The sequence below is a fragment of the Dreissena polymorpha genome, chromosome 14, assembly GCF_020536995.1.
Source record: "Dreissena polymorpha isolate Duluth1 chromosome 14, UMN_Dpol_1.0, whole genome shotgun sequence".
NCBI classification, from domain to species: domain Eukaryota; kingdom Metazoa; phylum Mollusca; class Bivalvia; order Myida; family Dreissenidae; genus Dreissena; species Dreissena polymorpha.
In genome coordinates, this window is record NC_068368.1 from 72,686,503 (window position 1) to 72,712,202 (window position 25,700).

The window sequence follows — 25,700 nt, forward strand, 5'->3', positions numbered from 1 at the left end:
AAGAGACTAAAAAGAGAACTGCACAGGCTAATCTGGGATGGCACTTTACGCACATGCATTATGCCCAGTTTTCTCAGAACACGACTCATATTATAGCGTAAGCCGATCTTTACGTGGTTTGGCCCTTCAAACAAACACTACTTTTCCGAGAAATGAACAGAGACAAGTTCCGGGGCACAATAATGATGCGCGTAGCTTAACAATCGACTTTAACCCATTTATGCCTAGTGGACTCTCCCATCCTTCTAAATTGGATTAATTTATTTCCAAAATTAGGGATTTCTAGAATATTTATTTCTATATTTAGAATATTTCTTGCAGAAATTCCTGTGAGCAAACAGCGCAAACCCTGACGAGACGCCGCATCATGTGGCGTCTCATCTGGGTCTACGCTGTTTGCCAAGACCTTTATTCTAGTCGCTTGACATAAAAGGGTTAAATTATAGATACAAGATATCAATGTACAAATATACTTTCACATCTTATTATTTTTATACAATTAATATGTTTTATTTGTACAAATGTTTGTACAGCAAAACGATTGTAATTTCTATATCTGTATTTATTTGTTGTTTATTGTTATGCCCTGTCAAAGAAATAGAATACATCTTTTTAGCTACATCTGTATGTACCATTTTGTCATTTTAACAATGTTATCAATCAGTTGTAAAGCTGGATCCGTTATTGTAAACGCCCGTTTAAACAGGTGTATAATGGGAACACATGTGGCTACCGTTGGGTGGCAGGCGGGCGGTGTCAAGGAAGACGATGTCCGCTCAATATTTCTAAAAGTTGAAATCAGATTATTAGAAACATTTGTGAGAATGTTCTTGGACATAATATCTCGGCGAATTTCTATAACTAGCCAGTTCCTATAAAGCATTAGAGAATGGTGGCTTTTGAGTTCTACAAAAAGACCTAGTCGACGCTCGATACTCAATCTGGGAAGACGGGACTTATTGAAAGTGCATACAGTTTATTTTCAGATTAGCCTGTGCATTTCGAACAGACTGCTCAGAGACGGCACTATCCCTTTCTATGCATTTTTAATTTAAACAAAATATCTTCCAAACAAAAATCGACTTTTTGGCTTAAGTGCCGTACCTGATTATCAATTGCAGACAACATGTGCTTATTTTTGAAGACACTTAAAGTGCATGCATTAAGCACGGTTTTCCCAGAGCTCGACTGAAATACACTCGCCTTTTGTTTCAAACGATCGTGTCCCCCATCATCCTAACACAGAACGGGGCATGGCCAGAAACCCACACAGGGCAGCGCTGTCTGACCCCCTTAAACGGCAGAATGAAATGATTTAAGCGCATTGACACTACGTGGATGACTTAGACAAGGCCAGTGATGTATTGTGTTTTTTCTCCTACCTTTACTACACCGTTATATATGATGATATTTCAATATAAAGTAGTAAGTTAAACTGTTTTTAACTTACTAGATGTGTTTTTCTCCTACCTTTACTACACCGTTATATATGATGATATTTCAATATAAAGTAGTAAGTTAAACTGTTTTTAACTTACTAGATGTGTTTTTCTCCTACCATTACTACACCGTTACATGTGATGATATTTCAATATAAAGTAGTAAGTTAAACTTTTTTTAACTTACTAGATATATTACTACTATGAGTTCTTTTCCGATCAACAACTCGTATATATAAACGCGTTGTTTAAATCGTTCTTAATAAAACAGATTTAACAAGTACTAATCGTGTAAGGCATTAAAATAGTACACAAATCGCTGGCCAGTTTTCCAGGTTTATTCATATACTAAACACGTCACTACCAATGTGATTAATATTATTCAAACAATGAACTAAGACATAAAGTCCAAAATAATAATTACAAAGACAAAATCACCGTCAAAGCCCGATTGAGTCTTCTTCGTTTTTAAGTAATTTCACGTGAAAGTACTTGAAGCTGTAATCCTCACGCAAAGTATCTATTGCGACTCGGCGCATGCGCACTGCGCGCCAGTTGGGTGATGTGTTTTTTAAAGCCATCAAATGTGAGTTACTCATTGGTGCGACGGCCATGATCGGAATGTAAAGAAAATTTTGGAGTTTAAAGTAAAATTCACGTTTAAATGCGTTAGTGTAGAACATTGAATAGACTCAGTGCCATCTATTTCATCGATTACCGGACTTGAATTGAGCGCAAATTGTGTCAAAAAGTGCGATTTTGACGTATTTTGACCACTGGTAAGTCTCATTTTCTGTTTAACCTATGCTCTGTTGACCTTTTCAGATATTTTTAAATCAAGTGTTCTTAGAAGGGAATCTTTATCAGCGCAAATCACATTTTCAGCACTTTGTTATAGTATCTTATGTCAATGGCGTGCAATTAATGAATTCATGTAATGAGGACATGGGCACATTTTTCGGATGTTTTGTTTCGTAATACGAAACGCAAATGTCCGCTAAAGCTTTTATTTTTTATGCTAGGTATTAAGAACAAAAGTAAACGTCTTAAAATGATTTTACTTGTTGGTGGTAATTTTGCAAATACGTGCATAAGATGGAGCCTTTGATGTAGAGAGTGTGGGCGCACAGAGCTTCTCGCATGGTCATGTTATGTTTATAAAGACTTTAATATACGTTTTTAAATTTCAAGCACATTGATACGAAACATAGTTATATTGAGCGAATAAAACAAAAGTGCAGCCTCGTTTGTGGTTTGATAACTGCGCAGTTGGTCATCTGATCGATGTCTAAAATATCAACAAATTATTTAGGATTACTTTTTTATATCATTTTACATCGTCCCCAAAACATATCAAAGCGCTGTAGTCTTGAAGTCAAATTATTCGGCAAATAACCACAACAAATAACTGTCTATTGAAATCCAAAAGCCAAATGCTATATATTGTAATAAATTGTCGGTTCATTTGTGGGTGGTACGCATGTCCGTAAAAAGACGTGATGCCAGCATCGCTGCATACATTTGTTTGCGTAATAGTGTCCTTGAAAGCTATGCGCAAAAAATTGAATATTTTTAAAAATAAAAACCAATGTCTTCAAACATGATATTCGGCTTATATTCTTATTTTGAAATTAAGGTTGAAAGTGTACGTTTCAAAATAATTGAAAACAATGGTTTAATTGTTGTTGTTGTTTTGGTTGTTGTTCTCAGTTGTTAGTCGCTTATCCGCCGCATGGAATGCTTGTAACGTAGAAAATGCAAATTAATGCATACAATTCATGTTTATACAGTTTAAAAATCCCTGCATAGTGCGTATCACATTTTCTGAAAATCAGTTTGTTCTTCACGATTAGAATATATGGCATGGTAATTAGTATTTCATCATGACGCAGTTTTCTTTCCACAATTTATCATAATGTGTCTTTAAGATAGTAAAGAAATCTGTTTTCATCAACCAATTTAATTAATGAATAGAAAAAGACAAGAGTATCGCATTTTTTACAACGTCATTACACTTACTAGATATTACGTCAAACATGACAATCACGTCAGGATTTTTGCGCCGAATTTCTGTAAGCCTTTACTTTTTTGCACTTTGAACGTCTTTCGAATACTTATGGATAAAAATGGCGTCCTTTAAGTTGCACAATGATAGATTCGTGTAAATACAACAGAATCTAGAAAGAGTTCAATAACGAAACTGAACTCAACAATATCAGATACGCCTTTAACTCCGCGCGCTTCTGCACTGATGTACATTTTATTAACCCATTTAAGCCTAGTGGACTCTCCCATCCTTCTAAATTGGATCAATTTTATTTCCAAAATTAGAGTTGTCTAGTATATTTATTTCTATATTTAGAATATTTCTTACAGAAATTCCTTTAACCAAACAGAGCAGAACCGCATCATGCGGCGTCTCATCTGGGTCTACGCTGTTTGCCAAGGCCTTTTTTCTAGACGCTAGGCATAAATGGGTTAAAAACTAGGTTGCGCGAACTTATGAAACAGTATTTACTTGAACATTTTACTTTCAATTGACCAAGCGATTACTTATAATTAATGAAATTTATTAGCAATTATAGAATAGTCATCCTAAACGTATCGATGATAAAGAAATCAATATTTTACAATTAGAATCTATGTTCTCGCGTAGCCATTTTGTTAATTTGTAATTTTTGTATATGACTTACATGACTTATTCCTGTAAACTCCCAGTGGAGCATAGTAACGCAAATTCATTTATATATAATATACATTTTGTGCGTTATTGAATAAAATAATCAACATGAGCAAATAAACTGTTCTCGGCACTTAGTAGTAGTATTGGAATGATATTCAAAGGAAGCCCCAACGACGAAAATCACAAGACGAAATATATTTCGGGGCGAACGGTCCTGTTAACTTTATAAATAAATTCAAATGGTAACTATATTTCTTCCGCCATTTTTTCGCATTAAAATTGTTGTATAAACTTAATTTTATAAACATTTTTTATCCAAAAAATAGTTTAACACTATTTTAACAGACAGACAGACAGTTTATTCAGACTTATACACAAGCACATCGTCTTCATACTAAAGTTTACATGATATTAACATTCGTGTTAATGTTTGTCCATGTAAGGATACACATTTATTTAATGGTATACAATCTTCTGCGTTCTTGTGAACTTCTGTTGTTTAACGGTAGTTTTTGTCACTTAATCCGGCCCCTATTCGAAAGCATTAGTTTTGTCCATACACTACTCCTTTATCCATATTAAAAGAAGAAGCATTAACAGTAGTCTTAGCTTTACCAAAATCAAACATATATATATATATATATATATATGAGCCGTGCTCTGTGGCAAGGTGTTGAATGCATGTGCGTACAGTGTCATCCCAGATTACCCTGTGCAGTCCGCACAGGCTTATCAGGGGCGACACTTACCGCCTAAATTGGATTTTTGCTAAGAACAGACTTTCTTGAAACGAAAAATATCATAAAAGCGGAAAGTGTCGTCCATTAGCACAGGCTTATCTGGGACGAAACTTTACGCACATGCATTAAACACCCTTTTCACCTTTTTCTTGCCCATATTTATTGAACTGCAATGTTTGCAAACATTTATATGAACGATTTATGGTGATCAATACGTTAGACTACAGTGTTCAAATGTATATAAACGATTTACAGTAATACGGGAGATTAAAATTACGCATGTACGGGTTTATGAAAGATTCACTGTGATTACTACGTTACAATATCGCGTACCCATGTTTTTGTTTTTATCGAGTTATTGTAGTTAATACGTGTATATAAATTATTTTTGGGTGCTGAATACGTAAGAGTTTCGCGTACACATGTATATGAACATTTTTTACGTTAGATTATACTAATATACTTGTGTAGAGCACAAATTATTTGCAATTTTGAATTGCGTTGTGCAAAGTTCTATCACTAAAACAAGCTCCTTTGTCATCGAAAACGTAGAGCGACCAGTGTTGATTAATATGTGAGACTTTTAAGTACACGTGTATATGAACGATGTATGGTGACAACACGTTTATTTATACAGTAGATTATCGCGTACACGTTTGTTTATACACTGGACTATCGCGTACACGGTGGTTTATACATTAGACTATCGCGTACACGTTGGTTTGTACATTATACTATTGCGTACACGGTGGTTTATACATAAGACTATCGCGTACACGTTGGTTTATACATTATACTATCGCGCACACGGTGGTTTATACATTAGACTATCGCGTACATGTTGGTGTATGCATTCGACTATCGCGAACACGTTGGTGTATGCATTAGACTATCGCGAACACGTTGGTTTGTACATTATACTATCGCGTACACGTTGGTTTATACATTATACTATCGTGTACACGTTTCTTTATACATTAGACTATCGCGTTCACGTAGGTTTATACATTAGACTGTCGCGTACACGGTGATAAATATCATATACTATAGCGTACATGGTTATTAATACGTTATAATATCGCGTATATGTTTATTCATACGCTCGACTATCGCGTACAGGTTGATTTATATAAACGACTATCGCGGGTACTATGATAAATACGTTATACGATCGAGTGCAAATTTATCATGGTTATTAATAAGTTAGACTATCGCGTACACTGTATACGTTATATTATCGCGTGCATTTGATTAATACGTTACACCATCGCGAATACGGTTCGATCCCGATGAGAAACGGACTTATCTCGTCTTCTTCGTCTACGTTTAGAAAGCTTTTGTAAATGTTTTAGTTTTGAAAATATATTTTGCCAAATTCTTTTTTCAAAATCAAATGCAAATAATAATATATAAGATTGGTTAAACATTGATTAGAACGACTGTCAGCTATTGTGTTTGTAAATACAGAACCTTTATGTTATTTCCGATAAAAGTACGTGTGAACAAGCAAAATCATAAATATATATCCAGTTAAAAGTCCATCATTATTTATAAAGGTCCACTTATAACACAATGTCTTGTAATTGCTTGAAGCTTAACATCGTTTGCGGAACTAATTGTCTTTGAATACCACTAATGTGCAAATGCTTTGATGTGCAATTCGGTTTACTAATGAATCTCGTTCTGAAAAAAACTAGACTTAATGCAAGTGCGTAAAGTGTCGTCCCAGATTAGCCTGTGCAATCCGCACAGGCTAATAAGGGACGACACTTTCCGCTTTTATGACATTTTTCGTTAAAATGAAGTCCCTTTTTAGCAAAAATCCAATTTAGGCGGCAAAGTGTCGTTTCTGATTAGCCTGTGCGGATTGCGGATTGCACAAGCTAATCTGGGGCGACACTTTACGCATATGCATTATGCCCAGTTTTCTCAGAACGCGACTCATATGTTAATCTGGGGCGACACTTAACGCGTATGCATTAAGCACGGTTTTCCCAAAATGCAGGTCATGTGGTCAATTTTGCGATAAGATCAAATGTAATCATAGTTGGTGATTTTTTTGTTGTTGTTTCAAACCACTCTATGAGGACATTATCGCTTCATCTGAAATATACATGTCTCTTTTATAAATGCATCTAAAAACAGCAATGAAATCGTTATGGTGTCTGTATCATTAACACAGTTTACATGAAAGATAGACATGAATAATATATATTTAATAACTTACCTATTTTTTTCTTTCATAAAAAATGAAGACGCTTTTGCAACAAGCATGGTCTGTTTCCGTTTATCCTTAGATAGAAGCTGGAGGTAAGGTATCGTCCGATATCGCTCATTATTGCGAACTGTCTCCATGCGAACGCAAACATTAGTGTGTGGCTTAAGAACTAAAGAGTAAAATTTGGTTTGATAAATAATTAATAAAAAAAACACTCACACACACGAAATTATGCAAATCGATATGAGCGCTATGACGTCAGCTGAATAATCTTCCAATTACATCATAATTTAAGATTTTAATTTCCACAATATGTGCTATCAAACACTTTACGCTTGTCTGTTTTGGAACGGTATTTTGCGTGTTTTTTTGTTTTTGTTCAAGTGTAAGAACATTTAGTGGTTAGCAGAATAATGAAGCTCTATAAAATGTTTGTTAAATACAACATATGAGTCTCGCTCTATGAAAACGGGGTTAAATTAATGCGTGTAAAGAATCGTCATATAACAGTCAGTGCAGTCCGCACAGGCTGATTAAGGGACGAACCTTCCCGCAGTTTGGACGGAAAGTTTCGTTCCTGATTATCCTGTGCGGTATGCAGATGGTTTTCTGGGACGACACTTCACGCGCATGCATACAGCCCCGTTTTCACAGATCACTGTGTAAAGATCAGAGGCGACGTGGTGTCATCCTTGCTTTCCTCAAGTGGCAAGTTCCTTCAGTCTGTCACAGGACACTTGGGTCGTGTGAATCGGCGTCATGTGCCGCCGAGCGTCGAGGGGTTAGTCAGTCGTTAGTTAGGCATTGGTCCATTTTGGAACATTTATGAGCAGTGCTTTGGGAAACGGGGCTTAATTGAGTCAATTTGACTATACAAGCATTGTTCTGGAAAAACTGGGCTTGATGCATCTGCGTAAAATGTCGTTCCATAAAGGCCTGTGAAGTCCGCACAGGCTAAACAGGGGCGATACTTTCCGCTTTTATGAAATTTTTTGTTTAAAATAAGTCACTACTAAACGATAAACCGGTCAGGCTGAAAGTGTCGCAGTTGATTAGCCTGTTAAGACTGCACAGGCTAAGCTGGGATCTGAGAAAGTTGGGTGCTACTTCTAACTATTTCAACTCCTTCTTCTGTTTATACTTTTTCGACTCGGCCTCTACCTCTGATACACATGATTAGCTAAATATGCTAAAACTGCTGCACACGCCTCGCAATTATTGGAGCATAAACTGCTTCATATGCCACCGTTGTTGCTGCTACATTCTGTCTAGTTTTGCTGCCACTTTCTACCTGCTTGTGCTTCTCCTTTTGATGCTGTAACTGTTGCTGCGATAGCTACTCATTATTCTACTTCTGCTGCTATGTCTACCTGATACACATAATTTCGCTAATCTCTTTCCTGTTGCTACTTCTTCTGCTGCCTAAATCAATAAGTTTGCTGCTGCAACTTCATACTGTCGCCGCTACTTCTACTTCTACAAGTTCTAATGCTGCTGTAACTACCGGTTACTACTATTGCTACTACTTGTGCAGTTCTAACTACTACTTCCAGTGACTCACTAAAATCTTTTCTTCAAATCCAGTACATGAACAATCAGTTTGAAGTGGTGATAAAACGATGCTTCATAAACGCCGCATTGTCCACGCGATTATGTTCCTGTCATGTTTAAAAACAATCGCTTTCAGTCTAATTGAGCTATTAAAAGAAGGCTAGCAATTATCATGTGGCTTCCGAACTCTCATATTTGCGATTGTCTGTACAAAATCCGCGCAGTAAGTGTTTTTTTACTTTCGATTGTTAATTGTGAAGATATGAAACTACGGTTATCAATATAACAGCACAGAATATAAAACTAAACGAAACTGCATTCAATGCGAAAACTGTCGCCCCTGATAAGCATTTGCTGACAGAACAGGCTAATACAGTATTGGACGACGCCGACATACTAGTTCGATTTGTCTTAAATAAATATAACAGCATATAAAAAGATTGATAATGAAATATCACCTACGGATACGGGGAAAAATAAAAACTCTGAAATATGAAATAAATCTCATGTTCTACCGACTGCAGCAGCTGAATCGAACCATTCGTTACATAAATATATAAACTAGTTGCATACTAAATTGATGGCAATCTGTGAGAAAGCATACATATCTTGTCCGACCGGGCGCGTTCGTATAGCATTCCTTATTCCATCTTCGCTGTGATGACGAAGTACAAATGAGATAACCGCCACACCGATACTTTTAGAGAAGGTGGACCCACGCCCTCGAGGAATCCCGACCTATTTCGGCGAATGCGTGACGGAAGCGTTAGATGCTAAATCTGTAAAAAGACTATTGAGCCCCACTGGGAAAACGGGGATTAATGCATTCTGCAGGGACTAATCAGGGACGACACTATCCGCTTTATTTTTTCGTTTAAAGAAAGTTTCTCCTTAGCGTAACTCATGTACAGGCGGAAAGTGTCGTCCCTCAGTAGACTGTGCGGAGTGCTTAGGCTATTCTGTGACGACACTTTAAGTTCATGTATCAAGCCCAATTTTCTTGAGCGAGGGGCAATTTTTTGTCAACAGATTATGTTGTTTTTGTTTTTTATCGAGTGCACCGGGATTGTCTCCCATATGGCCATCGCCCCCAGAAAGACGTGTTAGTTGGTTACGGGGGATAGTGCAAGATACAGGAGACACACCGTTCCAGAGGTGACCCTGGGTCTTTTAGTGCCCGGTGTATAGCACCTAGTACACTGCACCTCGGTTTAACGTCTCATGCGAAAGACGAGTTAGTAGGTTAGGTGCAGCGGGGGATCGAACCAGCGATCTCTGGATTGTGAAGCCAGTGTGTTACCACTAGACCACGGATCCGCTACTCAACAGATTACAATCTAACGTGTACATTTATTTTATTTTATTAGCTATGATTAAGTTATGATTCTTAAGTTAGTAGCCCAATATAAAGTCGGTACCTCGATTTGTATAATTATGCAAATGAATACATAAGTCGATGCAACTTCAGATGTCTGGACTGTGGTTGTTGACTAATACACAGGTGGCAAAAATGACATGGTAGCGTGGCAACGCATTTGCCTTGGAAATCAGACCGTTGGGTTGGTGGTCTTAAATATAAAGACAATTATAAAGACTTAAATGAAGATTTAAAATTTATAAAGAATGTTAATTTTTCATAGTTCTTAATCCAAAAACATGTAAAAACATCCATTAATGCATACTAATAGCGGAAAGTAAAACACCAGTGAAAAATAAGTATACTTCACTTGTAAAACTATTTTACTTATAATTGCAGATGGTCATGATATATTTGAAGACGTGCTTTTTGTTGTTATAATTAAATTTTGACTTTCACGTATTGACCCATTTATGTCTATCGTCTAGAAAAAAAGGCCTTGGCAAACAGCGTAGACCAAGATGGCTTAAAGGAATTTCTGTAAGAAATATTCTAAATATAGAAATAAATATAATATACATCCCTTATTTTGGAAATAAATTGATCCAATTTAGAAGGATGGGAGAGTTCACTGGGCATAAATGGGTTAATGCTCCGTTTTCGTTGGTTGCTATATGTATCTGGCTTACTGTTTATAATGATAGTTTCAAATATTTCTGTCGCTGATCAAATGTCAAATAGCTTATATATAATAATGATAATGATAATAATAATAATAATAATAATAATAATAGCAACAACAACATTAATAATAATAATAATAATAGCAACAACAACATTAATAATAATAATAATAATAATAATAATAATAATAATAATAATAATAATAATAATAATAATAATTTCTATTGCGATTACGTTGGCTTTGAAAATAAGTATACACATAAACATTCAAGTAAAAATCGCATTTTAAAACACGGTGTAATGAATGTGAATTGTACTCCGATATAAAATTCATTACGTTATTTGTACGTGTTACTATTGTGTGGTAGTTAAGTTTATTTTATGTTTTAATTTACATTATATAAAACATAACGTAAACATCCGTTTGCGCAGTTTCTGTGTGCGTTATGTTTAAACTGGTAACAACTGATCGTCTCCCTACTGGGCCGGTTATTTCGCTGACAGCACCGCGGGGGAGGGGGCAATGTCGACCTGTGTATTGGTGTATCGCAGTGGCATATGACAGGTCATGTAACAACACCTGAATATACGGGAACCCATTTAAAGGACCACTTTTTGACACTTAATGATTACAAGATCATACTGTCTTTAATTTGACGAGTTTTTAGGTAACCAATAAAAGTCGTGCTTTGTTTTTGCGACGAGTTTTAATAGGTATATTATGCGTATTTTTGTTTAAATTAAATGTTCATAAATTTACACCCTTGTGAAATTATTTAAAATAAATATATAATATATTTTTGATTGATATGTTTGTCGTCTAAGAGACTTTGTTTGTGATAAATTAATTACATTTATTGATTATTGTCTTAGAGATAAGTCGGATAAATCCTGTATTTCAATTGGAGGTTTTCTTTCGCCGCTGTTGGTGAGTTTTATTTTGATGTGTTGAGCATCTTTCTGCTAAAACTCGGTTTAATTCATGTGCGTAATGTGCCGTCCCAGATTAGCATGTGCTGTCCTCACAGGCTAATAAAGGACGACACTTTCCGCGTTTATTGTACTTTTTCTTTAAAGAGAATGATCTTCTTGGCGAAAATCGAATTCATGCAGAATGTTTTGTCCCTGCTTAGCACATGTTAATCTGGGACGACACTTTACGCAAATGCATTAAGCCTAGTTTTCCCAAAACGACACTTATATGTACCGTCTAATCTCCATATGAAAGTTTCATTGAGTCGTGTTCTGAGAAAATTGGGCTTAATGCATGTGCGTAAAGTTACGTCCCAGATTAGCCTGTGCTTACACTTGCCGCATTTATGGTACTTTTAGTTTCAAGGAAGTCCCTTCTTACCGAAAATCAAGTTTAAGCGGAAAGTGTCGTCCCTGATTAGCCTGTGCGGACTGCACATGCTAATCTGGTATGACACTTTACGCACATGCATTATGCCCAGTTTTCTCAGAACAAATCTCATCTAAATGCAAACAAAATATATTAAATTGTAATGCTTAAAAGCAGTCTTAAGTAATTTCAATTGGAAATAATGTCAATTATACGAAAACAATGAATACAATTGTTAATAAACGAAACACACAATATCATAAAATATTTGATTTTTTATCAAGCTAAAGTTGATAGACTTCTCTCAAAAATAGAACATATGGACACAACTATTTGCGCAATCGGTTATCGCTCTTGGTTTTAAACTTAAAAGTAAGTGGTTCAATCTCAACCAGGGACGGGTTTTACTGAAGTAAATACTTATTGACATTTGTTGAGATTAAAACTGTTAAAACTGTCAAAAAAATTCATAGAAAAAATCAAGCATCATCAATCGAATTCGTTAAAACCAAATGTTATTCTTCGTATTCTTTTAATGTTAATTTAATAATATTTTTAACTGTGATAACAATGGTTTAAATTTCGATTTTTCATCATTTTATACAGGAACCATATGTAAACAATGCACAATAGTAAATCGTCTTTATATTTCGCCCTATGTGCATTTATTTTGTTATTATTTCTTTCATAAAGGTGCTTGATGATATTCTCACAACTACAATTCAAATCTAACCGTCGTGGTGTTAAATATAACACTTTATTTGTGACTGCTGTTAACGCACATAAAATTATACATCGCAATCCGGAATTTCCTTAAGTCTAGGTAACGCAAAAGTTTCGAAATTTAGCTTGAAAGACACCGCCCTATCGCACGCGCGTGTTTATTCATCATCATCCGCTGACTCGATTGCCAATTTACAACAATTAGATTTTCACCTCTTTCAAAAGCCCAATTACTTTAACTATCTCGGCCCATTCTTAGTCCATCGGGTGTTTATTTATACCTATTTGTTCTTCAATCCAGTCAAATATCTTCGCTACGTACTTATCACTTACTTATCAAGATAAATAAAAGGAATGATAAAATAATTAGCGGTACGATACTTTCGCTATTACTTTCGCTATTTGTCGAGTTTACGATATTTGCTTGCTGATTATACAATGGAGTGGGGGATAGAAAGTTGAACTGCCTCTTGACTGATAATTGTTTATATCACTGTATAAGGTTTCACGGTAGATTTCAAGGCGCTACGTGAAGCAACTGTTTGTTTGACTTCTCCTGCAACTGATCAAAACATGTCTCAGGTTGAACGGACGTATTCATATATCGGAAATAAACTCTTTTTAACCCATTTATGCCTTGCGTCATGAAAAAAGGCCTTGGAAAATAGCGTAGACCCAGATGAGACGCCACATGTTGCGGCGTCTCATCAGGGTCTGCCCTGTTTGCTTAATGGGATTTCTGTAAGAAATATTCTAAATAAAGAAATAAATGAACTAGACATCCCTAATTTTGAAAATTAATTGATCCAATTTTGAAGGATGGGAGAATCCACTAGGCATAAATGGGTTAAGAGATACGGTAATCTGAATATCATCTATCGACCTGGTTATATAAACATTATATGCAGTCGCAAGAGTTTACTTGATTATTTGGATCTTTATTATTTAAACTGTAGTTAAAAGAAAGCTTTTATTTATATCCACGAATAACCTAATGCCACCGTGTAAGATTTTGTCCCAAAATCTGACCGTTCAGAATCCCGGTGAATAAAAAAATTGTTTAAAGCCTTTACCTCGATATCAATATTTTAGATTCTTTCAAATATTATATAGTCATGTTCGGCATTGTTTGTCAATTTCAATCAATACGAACATGCGTGAAAACATTACTTTTGTGATATTCTTTTAACAATACTATTTACACACACTAACATTTCGTGAACAAGCTGAACGACGATATAAACTAATACCGTTTCTTGTTCTGTTTAATTGAACATAAAATAAGTAATATAGTAAAAAATATTCTGAAATAATACTAGACAGCGCAATTCAACTCGATTATCGATACAAGCTTTATTAAGACATGACAACTAATCACTTTATAATTTTGTATGATTTTAAGAGATTGACACTAACATATATTTCGTGAATTCTGAAGTTTTATGGGACCAAAAACTCAAAATAGACAGCATAATTATTCGTTTTCAAAACCTTGATCAATCGGATTGATACACTGAAAGCCTATGGACTCGCGCAAATGACTAATTTTACTGAGTAATGGTTATTTTACCGGTCCGTCTTCATGCTAGTACAATACATCGTTGACAATGCTTTGTTAATTTAGAGTTTTATGAAACGTCGGGCTATAAAATCTCCAAGTTCTGTCATAAATGGAGACCAAGTTGAAAAGCGTTAAGAGTTTTATATATCAACAGACCATATTTCGGTCCATAAATGGTACGGAACCGTTGTAAACGTTTGTAATGGTGACATTTACAATACTAGTCATTTGAAATTAAGTTAACTTGCACATAATGCTTGTATTGAATTGAATGGTTGATTTACCAATTTTGTAACACTAGAGTATCGGCCCGTTCTCGGCACGAGACGAGCTGTTTTTCGTATAGTAGAAATTGACGTATACGTTATGTACTTTTCTAAGAAACACCTGCAGAAGTCGTCAAAATGTAGGTATCAGCTTCCACAAGATTGCGGGATATTATCGCATCCAGACGCTTTTTAAAATGACAGCGTCGCTAAAAAGTTAGGTAAACGCCTCGCGTGAGAAAAATGGTCAGCGTCGAAGGTTTGATAATTGCATTTAAGTTTCCCATAAGCGCAAAACTAGATGTTAGTTAGTACGTGTAAACTTTTTAAACAGATGTTAACGTTGGTCTTACTGTGGTCATATACTAGTAAACTGCGATCTGAATATGCGTGTGCAATGCGTAAAGTGGAGGCATATTTAAAATCGTTTATTTAATAAATGTATACGTTGGGAGTTATTAACTAACATGCATCATTTATCCATATTGTTAATATCCATAAACTTTCCATACTTTCCGAACTTTTTTAAATCTTTTAATTAACAGTTGGTGATTAAGTCGATGCAAAATACGTGAATTATTTAACACATAGTTGCACTTTGCATTATGTGCAATTTTTATAATAGTTTATACAAAATCACTTGACATAATAATTATGTTGCCTTCTACATTGCAAAACCTAAGCGCGGCATAAAAAGAACACTATGTGCCTTGTTTTATAAATTTAACAATAATTTTATAAGGAAAAGCCGTCGTGATATGTTTTAAAACCATGCTATCGAAAACATACATTTATCAGTCATCGCATTCTTATATTTATAATATAGCAGATTATTTGTATACGAAAACGATGAACAATCAAGCTTTTTAAATACCTTGGTATTATAGAAGAATGTTGGGACTTATAGCCTCTGTAACGCTCAAAATCAACGAACATTTCGTAAAGTATTTCGTAAAATAAAGTTGACATCTAAACAATCAGTGTTCCTTATAGCAATAGCCACAATTTCAACGCTAGATGTGGTATGATTACATAGATTTTGTAGATGCAAAATGCTCTTTGTGACACAGTTATTTCCATTTTAATTTCCCGCGACTATATCTTTTTATACGACACACGAACACTAAAATGGTACCATGTTAGTGTTCATGTTTCGTATAAACAGATATCGTTGCGGGAAATAAAATGGAATTAAATATGCAGAACAGTAATAAAAGCGAGCATTTTGTATCTACAAACATCTATTTAACCAGCGCCATACGGAACACTGATTTTTAATTGTTTAACTTTATTTAACGAAATATTGTACGAAATTTTCGTTGATTTTGAGCGTTATAGAGACAGAGAAACGCGAGTTGCAATGAACTCACGTATTTGACAGGTTGGTTGTATTTGTACACCGCTCATCATTCTGACCTAGCTAAGATATGCTCACAAACAGCTGATTCCATGGTGTAGTGGTTATCACATCTGCTTAACACGCAGATGGTCCTGGGTTCAATCCCCAGTGGAATCACACTTTTTTAATTAATATTTTTTTCATTATTGAACACAATTGCATTCAGTGCAATATCAAATTTCTTTCTTAAAATAGATAAAAACGTTCATGAATACAAAAAATATAATAAAACGAAGAAGCAATAGAAAACAAAAAGAAAAAGCGTTTTATTCAATTACAAAAAAAATATGCTGAACAGCAGAAAACTCTTTCAATTACACAATACTCTGTCGGGAACTCTCCAAGAGTCTGTGTAGATTTGTTCATACCATAGATAGACACAATTTTGATTCTACAGTATATACGAAAAAAATGTATCGCTATCGAAGTTAATTTTATCGTTATAAATTTCACCGAAGTAAACAATATTTAGTTGATGGTATCGTAAAAAGAGTGTATTTAACATTCCTCGGTCTTATTCATATGCTATAGAATATTGTGCTATTACAATATTAACATTGAAATCGTATATACTCGCTTTAAAATCATCAATATTACCCGTTAAATTAGCCATGTCTGGAAACAATTTGTATTCCTTCTCTTTCTTTTTTTAATTTTTTTTATTTTTTAATATATATATATTATTCATCAATATTTCCTTTTTATTCAGCCATATATTGAAACAATAAATATTCCTTCTTTTCTCGCATATATTTATATTTTAGCAAAAATAGATTTATTGTCAACATTTTTTTTTTATTTTGCACAATCAAATGTACCTACTTAAGTTAAATCGAATTTTGTATTACTTGGGACAGGCGAATACCAATTAGTTTATATATATATATATATATATATATATATATATATATATATATATATATATATATATATATATATATATATTAACCTATTATGTTTCAAGTGACTGAGTGATTTATAGTTGTGTTGTTTTGAAATGAATTTTATATCGATAAAATGTCTTATTAAATAATTAAAATAATATGAATATATATTTGTTTCGTGTATACTGGTTAATTTAGCAAACCGAACAATGAAGATATATTTATTAAATCGGTTTATGTATTCTGCCATACTCGGATTGTAATAAAATGTTCGTAAAGATCCATACTCGTTCAATTCATCTTAACGAGATCAGCGTTTTCATGGCGAATGAAACCAATATTAAGTTTAAAAATAACAGTTTTGTCCTATAAGAACCTTTTTTTTAATTTACCAAAACAGTGAATTTGATTTGAATCTTAAGTTACATTTAATTCTGCCTGCCTTTTCGGGTCGCCATCGCCTCAAAAAAATCCATTACGTAGTGTGATCTATTACTAGCAAGTTGTATTAGGTGTTTTATTAATCCGCTTGTACCGTTACTTGTTTATCCATCGACCAAATAAGCAAAGGCCCGATAATCCCCGGGTCTAATATAGGTGTCGCCGACAAATAGACATGATACTTTCTGCATACGTGATAGAAGCGATGGAAATGTGTTTGTTTAAATTACACAGTAAGAGGGGATGTTTAATTAACAAAAGCTTACGGAATCTGTCTCTTAATTTTGCGACCATAAGGTGGTGTGTTTTAGTCATCGAGTTTTCTAATTTAACCTAGCGTCTACAACAAATGCCTAGGCAAACAGCATAGACCCAGATGAGACGCATAGTGCGGCGTCTCATCAGGGTCTACGCTGTTTGCTTAAAGGAATTTATACATATACTAGCAACCCCTAACTTTGGAAATAAATTGATCAAATTTAGAAGGATGGGAGGGTCCACTAGGTATAAATGGGTTAAGCACGAAACAGTAACAGTCACACGCACGTCATTGGTTAAAAGTTTGATTTCAATCGTTTTAATTATTCAATATCCACATAATCCATAAATGAAACATTCACCTTTTTTAGTTCGAAATCATTCCCTACCCATGTTCGAATACTTTGGCTTGATTGGTCGGCTCAGATACTTATAAAAAGTACACTGGGTACGGAAACCATATTCAAAAGTATGTGTATACAGTATGGTGTTGTGCCGTTAAGCGTATAGTCCTTATTCGTATCATTCATAGCTGCTGCACTATATACAACTATATGTAAACATTAAACTTAAAGAAACTGATTTGAACTTACCGGAAATAGTAGATATTTCTGTAATACGTTTCTCAATTATATAAAAAGTCGACAAAATAATGAAAAAGGGAACTCGCACATGAATTGTTGATATTTGGTATCAAGTTTACTACGCAGTTACGGGTGGATTAAACTGTTCTTTTCTGTCCGTGTCCTTCCTAGTTAAAGCGAGATTATACGATTTTGTCAAATATTTACGAATTTCTATAAAATGTATAAACAACTTATTATATATGTATTGCAATATAAATTACAATAAAATTAAGAAGAACATGTGTCGAAAAATGCGAAACAAGACTGATATTTAATTCTGAAATCGAAAATGTCTGTACAGTCGAATTCGCCAGCATGCATATCATGCATTTACGATGTGAATCTTAATTTAGTTTTAACGGTTCATTTTAAATTCCTGCAACGATATATATTCATACGACACACAAACACTAACTCTGATCCTAAAAAAAAGACGAATGCTTAGGTTTTTGTAAGAAAATATGTACGAAATATCTTTCACAATTAAATCGGCTCGAGGCGCTAATTTGTCTTTGCTGCATTTTATTAAATTCTTCTTCAATGTATAATTTTTCTTGTCTATTTTGTGTTATTGTAACATATTTTATCAATATATTATAATTTAACACATACAAAAAATCGTATAATCATGCTTATAAAACGTGCAATGGGGAATTCAACTATCAAACTGCTATAATTCGTATATAAAATATGTATAAGTTACTATGATGTTTTTAGGGAAATAAATCCAAGTTGACATTGGAATTACAGTGTATTATAAGGACGTGATCTCAATGTATCTGAAACTCTGGAAATATCACTTGTTGGAGACTTGTTAATCCTCAATACCGTTAATACTTGTGTAAAAAAAGCAAATCGCCGGCCCGATAATCCAACCCTGTAATAAATGTGTGACCGACAAATAAACCTGAATCCTTTAGCAAATAGAATAGAAGCGCGATTAATGTATCTTAGACAAAGATATTGAGAATACTTCTTAAGTTGCAGCAATTATTTGCTAATTCAATCATTAAGTCAACTAATTAAATAACCACGAGTACCTTTGATGCCGATAGCGGTCTCGGAGATTACGAGCATTCCCGAGAAGTAAACGAGACACCAAATCCGGAAGTCAGCTTTGTTTCCGAACTGATTACGTCACAACCTATTTAAATCGTCTGATTTGTTAATTCCTTTTGTTCCGAGCGCGTGCTATGGAAACCTTACGAATAAATTATGCAAACGACTGTCTGACTCCACCCAGCGGGGGATCACGTGATAAGATGTGTCGTCTGCAATTTTCTGATTGGTGACTGAAACAGTGAGGTTGCACAGAAAAAGTTTGTCATATATTACGCTGACCATTTGTCTTATGTCAAATGTTTCACTGATTTTTGGAACTTATCATTTCATACAGTGACTGTTGGAATTAGCAGTAAATATTTAAATGCTTTTGTAACATCAGCACGAACAAAGAAGAAAGTTATCGAGATTTTCTTCTATTGATGTAAGTTCAATTATATGAAGCTATTGCAGCTTTCGTTTAACTGCTTTCTTTAGGAAATTCATGTTCCTTCCTTTAACTTATTTTTTTTGCGTTGTTAGTTTTGTTTGTTTATGCAAAACGACAGGAACATCAGTATTTTTTCAGACAATTTAAAAATTTGCGCTAAACTTTTTTCCACAGCGCTCAGCATGAAATCAGTGTTAAGTATGCTTATTCAAATAGGAATGAATTAACTCTTTTAATGTTTAACATAATCTTTTAACTGTCTTCTAAAAAGTTCTGTAAATACGCTTTTTATAATGAACTCATATGATTATTGTTTCAGGAAGAACTCCCCCGTAGATATGACGTCATCCGTTTCCGGGCTTCCGCAGAGACCGACGCCGTGCTACGCCGGACATTCCTACATCCACGCACGAGCGTCGCTCCCCGGTGGCCTCCCCGTCGGCGTCCCTGTGCCACACCCCGCATTCCTTAACACACCGTTCCCGTATACACTGACTCTGAATAACTTATATTTCAACATGAGTCAGTTTGTCGGCACCGGCGTCGGCAAAATGGAGTTCCTGTCGTCGGAACGATCTTTGAGAGAATCTTCTGACCACCTTCATCTAGCGGCGTTTTGTGCGCGTTCCGGTCCGGTAGCGCCTAATACGACGACGGAATCTAGGAGTCACCGAAGGGGGATGTCGCTTCCGAGTTCGCCCAATTCCTCATACTCAGATGCCGACAGCTCGGTCGTTTCCGGTCACAACACGTCGTCTGAGTTGGAGTCCACTCCACTAGGTAAGCTTTCTATAGCATTTCTTTGGCCTTAAAATGGTCAAAGATCCAAGGTATCACGGCCCTGTAAGAGCGATGTAGCTTGATCGGGTCCGAGTCGCAAAACATCGTTTTTTTTAATCTAGGTAGAATAACAAAATACAAATTGTAACGTCTCATCATGATGCCATACATATCCTGATTGTACGTTGACATTGTTTTAAATGTTTTGTACAGTGAATGAAGTGTTTGTAAAATGCTTTAAAGGGAATTGTTCAAAAATCAACATAATGTCAATTTTCAACGACAACTGTCACATCCAAAAAGGAACGAAACATGTTTGTTTATGTATACTCGTAAGTGGAAATCGGAAATCGTGTTCTTTCCTCGAGTTAAAAAAAAGCATTGCCGAAATAGCGTTTAAAATATTTGTCATATTAAAAAGTCGGCGGTGTTTAGGGTTAGCGTGTTACCTTTCGCCTCTTATTCCAGATATTCCGGGTTAAAATCCAGAAACATAAATTATATTTTGTCCTTATATTTTATCTGTTTAAGTGTATTCCAACATTTGAGATTTTTAGTAAATTTATTTAACGTCATTTTTAAAGGACGAAAATATGTGAACTGGGAAGTTCACCAGAATAAATAAATGAACACAAAAAACGCTCAAATAAATTCATAAACAAGTACATTGATGCATTGAATTAAATAATGTATGTTCATCGAATATCGAGCACTTGCGGCATTAAAATTTAAACATGAATAATTATCACTAGAAATTATGAAAATATATCAAATTATTATTCAGATTCCAAGAAATCCACACGGTTCGACTTTGCTCACCTGGCAGAGTCAGTCACGCGAGATCACGAGGAGGTGGACGAGACTTCTGAGTCACGTGACGCACACGTAATAAGTCACGCATACACGTTTATACAGGAAAGAATGAGGTAAGTTGTCAGTTTATAAGAAGCGCTCTGAGATATGGGGGTATAATGCATATTCTGAATATTCGTCCTGGTTAGCATGTGTAGTTCGCCTAGGCTATTCATATAATGTTATTTGTTATTGCCGATGCTGTTAAGAGCGCTGCTGTCGCTGCTGTTGTTCATGTGTTTGTTGGTGATGCTATTTGCATTGTTCCAATGCAGAGGGAAAATAAAAATAATAGTTTATGTGAATCGAATTTCTTCAATAATCTTCTTCTGTATTAAAGGCACATTCTGACTTAATCTTTACGATTTCCTGGTGGATTGTGGTGGCGGTTATTGTGGTGATTTAGATTGATTTAAGTAATTTACAAACGCTTACGTCTTTCGATGATAATGATGTTGGTTATTTGGTTATTGTGTTGAAGATGCTTTTGATAAAAAATTATGTTCATTATGATTGATATATATGATATGATTATTTCGCATGATGCTAACGAACAATACACGAAATGCATTTGAAAGCGATACCAGACCTGAATGTATCTGCAGTTCCGCAACTGAAGTTTTCTAACTCTTTCTGACAATAGTGTTTTTCCAATCTTGTTCAGAATGATGGCCCCGTTCCCCCACCCCATGTTTGGCTTCGAGGGGCTCTCCGGGCTGCCAAATTCCGGAAATGGATTCATGGACGCCGCCTACAAACCTAGACGACAGCGAAGGTAAATATGGAAACTCTTTCATCATAAACTATATGTCACGGGAACTCAACAGCATAACCCTGGCACCGACATATGTACATTAGTATTTAGGCATCATTCAATGAAAACTGGGCTTAATACAAGTCGGGCCACAATGGCCTATCTGGGACAAGACTTGCCACTTAAACTAGGTTTTCGTTAACAAAAGACTTCCTTCAAACGAAACATTGCATACAACCGGCAAGTTTTGTCCCTGATTAGTCTGTGCGGACGACACTTTACGCACACTTTTACCAGAAAGTAGCTTATTTTAGAATGCGGTACCATGCGAGTAGAATAAGGCATACCGGTACACCGGAACATGAGAGATTTGGAAAAATACGTTAATCTCGAGGCACAATCAAAGATTAGCGATTAAACCATTTTCATATAAGAACAATTATTTTAGTTCTTACAATAGGTCAGTCTTTTTTGTACATAGGGACATGATGAGCCGCCCATGTATGTTCATCTGGATTACAACTTATATTCTTTTTGGAAGCATTTATCTCGTGAAACGCGGGCGCGCACAAAACGATTATCAAAAACATATCACATCGACGAATTAAAATTAAGAATTCTATTAAAAGTTCAGAAGAAATAGTACCCAAACACAATTTCAAATAATTTTCATTTCAACACGGACTTTCATTCATGTACAAAAGATTGTATACATTTTGAGTAAGTACCCTTGTTATCTTTGCATAGGAAATAAGTTCATCGATAAGTAAACGACGTCCGAAATCAGATTCAATGATGTAGTAATTATCCCTTCTATACAGTTGACACGCGTGGCACTAGTTCAGCTTTCAGCGAAATCTCAAAACGTTATTTTTGGAACGATCATTTAAATACGAAAAAGTCATAAATCTTGAATTAGTATTATAGCTCGCGCTGAAATTTTAATGCAAGAGCTTCTCCTCATACTGGTATTTTTGGCCAGTGTTTTTTTAACATTTTGAAAATGAGACCCAGGCCCTTTTGGTTGGGAAAAATCGCTTCATTTTATCAAGAAATTCGAAAATTGGTGCTTACAAATACTTAATTTGAGAATAAGTGTTTTCAGTATTATAATTACTAAGTTTTAACTTATAGCGCTGGATATGAAGTTCAAAATGTTGTGATTTATTTAAAAAAAAAACAACAATATTTATTAAAACCTTTACTTGAGACGTTTACTCTCTCATTTGGTAAGATTATATGACTTTTGACATCGAAAAATTGGTTTCTGCTTTTTTCCAGGACCAAGAAACAATTCATCTGTAAGTTCTGCGGACGCCACTTCACTAAAAGCTACAACCTGCTCATACACGAGCGCACACATACGGACGAACGCCCTTTTCCCTGTGACGTCTGCGGAAAGGCATTCCGCCGCCGGGATCACTTGCGGGATCACACGTGAGTTGCGGCTTGATTGACATGAGTCTCGCTCTGTGAAAACAGGGTTTAATTCATGTGCGTAAAGTGTCGTTCCAGATTTTGAATGTGCAGTCCGCTCATGTTTATATGGGGCAATACTTTCTGCATAAACTTGCTTTTCTGTAAGAAGAAACTTTCTTTAAACGAAATGTCAAATAAAAGCGGTAAGTGTCGTCCCTGATTAGCCTGTGCGGACTACACCGGCTAATCTGGGACGACACCTTAGGCTTACGCATATGCATTAAGCTCCGTTTTCTCAGAGTGATGCTGATGTTGTGAAGGGGTCTTATAAACGAAACATTTTCAGCATAATCTTTGTTTCCAGTAATGCCATAGAGGCCGACCGGTTAGATTCCCTAACCCGGCCACAAATGAATTTAAACTTGGTTTTGGTAAACAATGAAACAGTTGACTGACCGCCTTTATATGACTGCGCATTATATTGTTCACATTTACATTCTGAAAATATATATTATTAGTGTGTAATTTGATTAATAATAATAGTGAGCATTATTAATCGTCTCTTACAGGTACATTCACTCCAAGACGAAACCTTTCACGTGCGCAATATGCGGTAAAGGATTCTGCCAGTCCCGCACCCTACAGGTCCACAAGGCTACGCATCAGTCTACTTGAAGACTACACTGTACTTTATTAACACGGTTAAATCGCATTCTACATGAAGCCTAAAGCTACTCATCCACAAGGCTGCGCATCTGATGGTGGTCTGAACGAAGACATTACCTCACCATCATCGACAAAAGTATTTCCATCCAAGCTAAATGTACGCCTCAGTTCTTAAAATCGAGTTATGACTTATGTGCTACAAAATGTATAGTATTTGGTTGCAAGGACCGTTGCATGTAAATGGATGGTTTTACACAAAACATCGTATATTATTTTACTCATCTAACACAATATGTTTGTAAAATGGCATCAGCATACGTTACATTCCAAGTTATGGTTGATTTTTGTGCAAAAATTACAGTATTTGTGTACAAGGACCATTGCATGTACATTAATGTTTTACATAAAACATCGTTTATTTCTTATTCATTGAACACCATTTTGTACAATGGTTAAATCATACGTAACATTCCATGATATTTGACGCCTCATGCAATATATTTTCTAGTCTTCAATTTAATGTTAATTGTTTATGGATTTTGTCTATATGTAGTTGGAGCGTGTCCTATGCTTTCTTCGTGTTGCATTGTCATTTCTCATACGCGTTAAAACTTCTAAAACGTGACCATTTGTTTTTGTCTCATGTATATTAGGCTATAATCCTAAACAGCATTTACTATGCAACTTGACAGTCTACAGCAGGTTAATAGTCTGTTATTTCTTTCATTTGAAACAAAAAATAATAATGTAATTGCATTTTTGAGAGCATTGTTGTCTCTCAGTTTAAGTATTCGGTCTATCGATCGAGCCATCGAGAATTTGTGGAAAATCTTTACTGTCACACTCAAAGACACGTCTTGTTTTGTCAATGCCTTATCTTCATCAGGGTAATTAGATAATCACACAATTATCCATTAACTACAGTGTGTTTATGTGCGTTTGTTTCTTGATTTTCGTTTTCGTCTAGAAGCGATGGTTCACTGAGAATAACATGTACATTTAGTTATGTGAACACCAGTTAAAAACGAAGTCTTACGCAGTCAAATGCTGTATGTAAGAATTTCGTATATTATAAGATAAGAACTGACAAGGTGTTCAGTGGCATGTACTTGCTTTTTGTGTACGTTAGTATTTCAAAGTACCCTTTTGTTTTGTATCATCCCTACACAATATGTATGGACTGGGAAGAATATCACTTTGATCACGTGTACTCTGAATTATGATGCACACACGGACATAATTTACCACATATTAGTGGGCAACTTACAATGATGTCTCATCGTTACAAAATATTGACATTGTTCTATTGTTATTTGTTATACCGTTATAGCTTGTAAATAATGTTACATTATATATTATTTATCGCAAAAAATAAACTTGCCATGTATCAATTTTGTCGTTGTATTTCATTTAAACGTTAGACAACTGCTGAATGTTCGCGCTTAGAATAGATCGTACATCTTTGCAAATGGACGGAAACACGTTCGATACATTAACGGCTATATAATTGATAGAAATAAACTCCGTGATGGAAAACATGAAATAAATATGAATGCAAAGTCAGT

The 25,700-nt window shown here is 35.1% G+C and overlaps 1 protein-coding gene and 1 non-coding gene across 3 annotated transcripts; both read left to right on the forward strand.

Annotated features, from left to right (window-relative positions):
- Nucleotides 1-2,008: 2,008 nt before the first annotated feature.
- Nucleotides 2,009-25,526, forward strand: LOC127858452 (zinc finger protein 84-like). Of its 2 annotated transcripts, none has more exons than XM_052395628.1 (6): nucleotides 2,009-2,218; nucleotides 19,984-20,444; nucleotides 21,229-21,370; nucleotides 21,961-22,071; nucleotides 23,332-23,487; nucleotides 24,039-25,526. In XM_052395628.1, exons 2-6 carry the CDS (start codon nucleotides 20,003-20,005, stop codon nucleotides 24,142-24,144), a joined length of 957 nt encoding a protein of 318 aa, XP_052251588.1. In that variant the 5' UTR covers nucleotides 2,009-2,218; nucleotides 19,984-20,002; the 3' UTR covers nucleotides 24,145-25,526. The 2 variants fall into 2 exon arrangements, with proteins under 2 accessions (XP_052251588.1, XP_052251587.1); XM_052395627.1 differs by lacking the exon at nucleotides 2,009-2,218 and adding an exon at nucleotides 19,496-19,658.
- Nucleotides 16,008-16,080, forward strand: Trnav-aac (transfer RNA valine (anticodon AAC)). The gene has a single exon. It is a non-coding gene; the product is annotated as a tRNA-Val (tRNA).
- Nucleotides 25,527-25,700: the final 174 nt, after the last annotated feature.

Bases quoted from the DNA above. Each gene is read 5' to 3' on its own strand.
- LOC127858452 (XM_052395627.1), top strand. The intron at 21,371-21,960 runs GTAAGTTGTCAG...AATCTTGTTCAG, and splicing joins TTTATACAGGAAAGAATGAG to AATGATGGCCCCGTTCCCCC. The intron at 23,488-24,038 runs GTGAGTTGCGGC...CGTCTCTTACAG, and splicing joins GATCACTTGCGGGATCACAC to GTACATTCACTCCAAGACGA.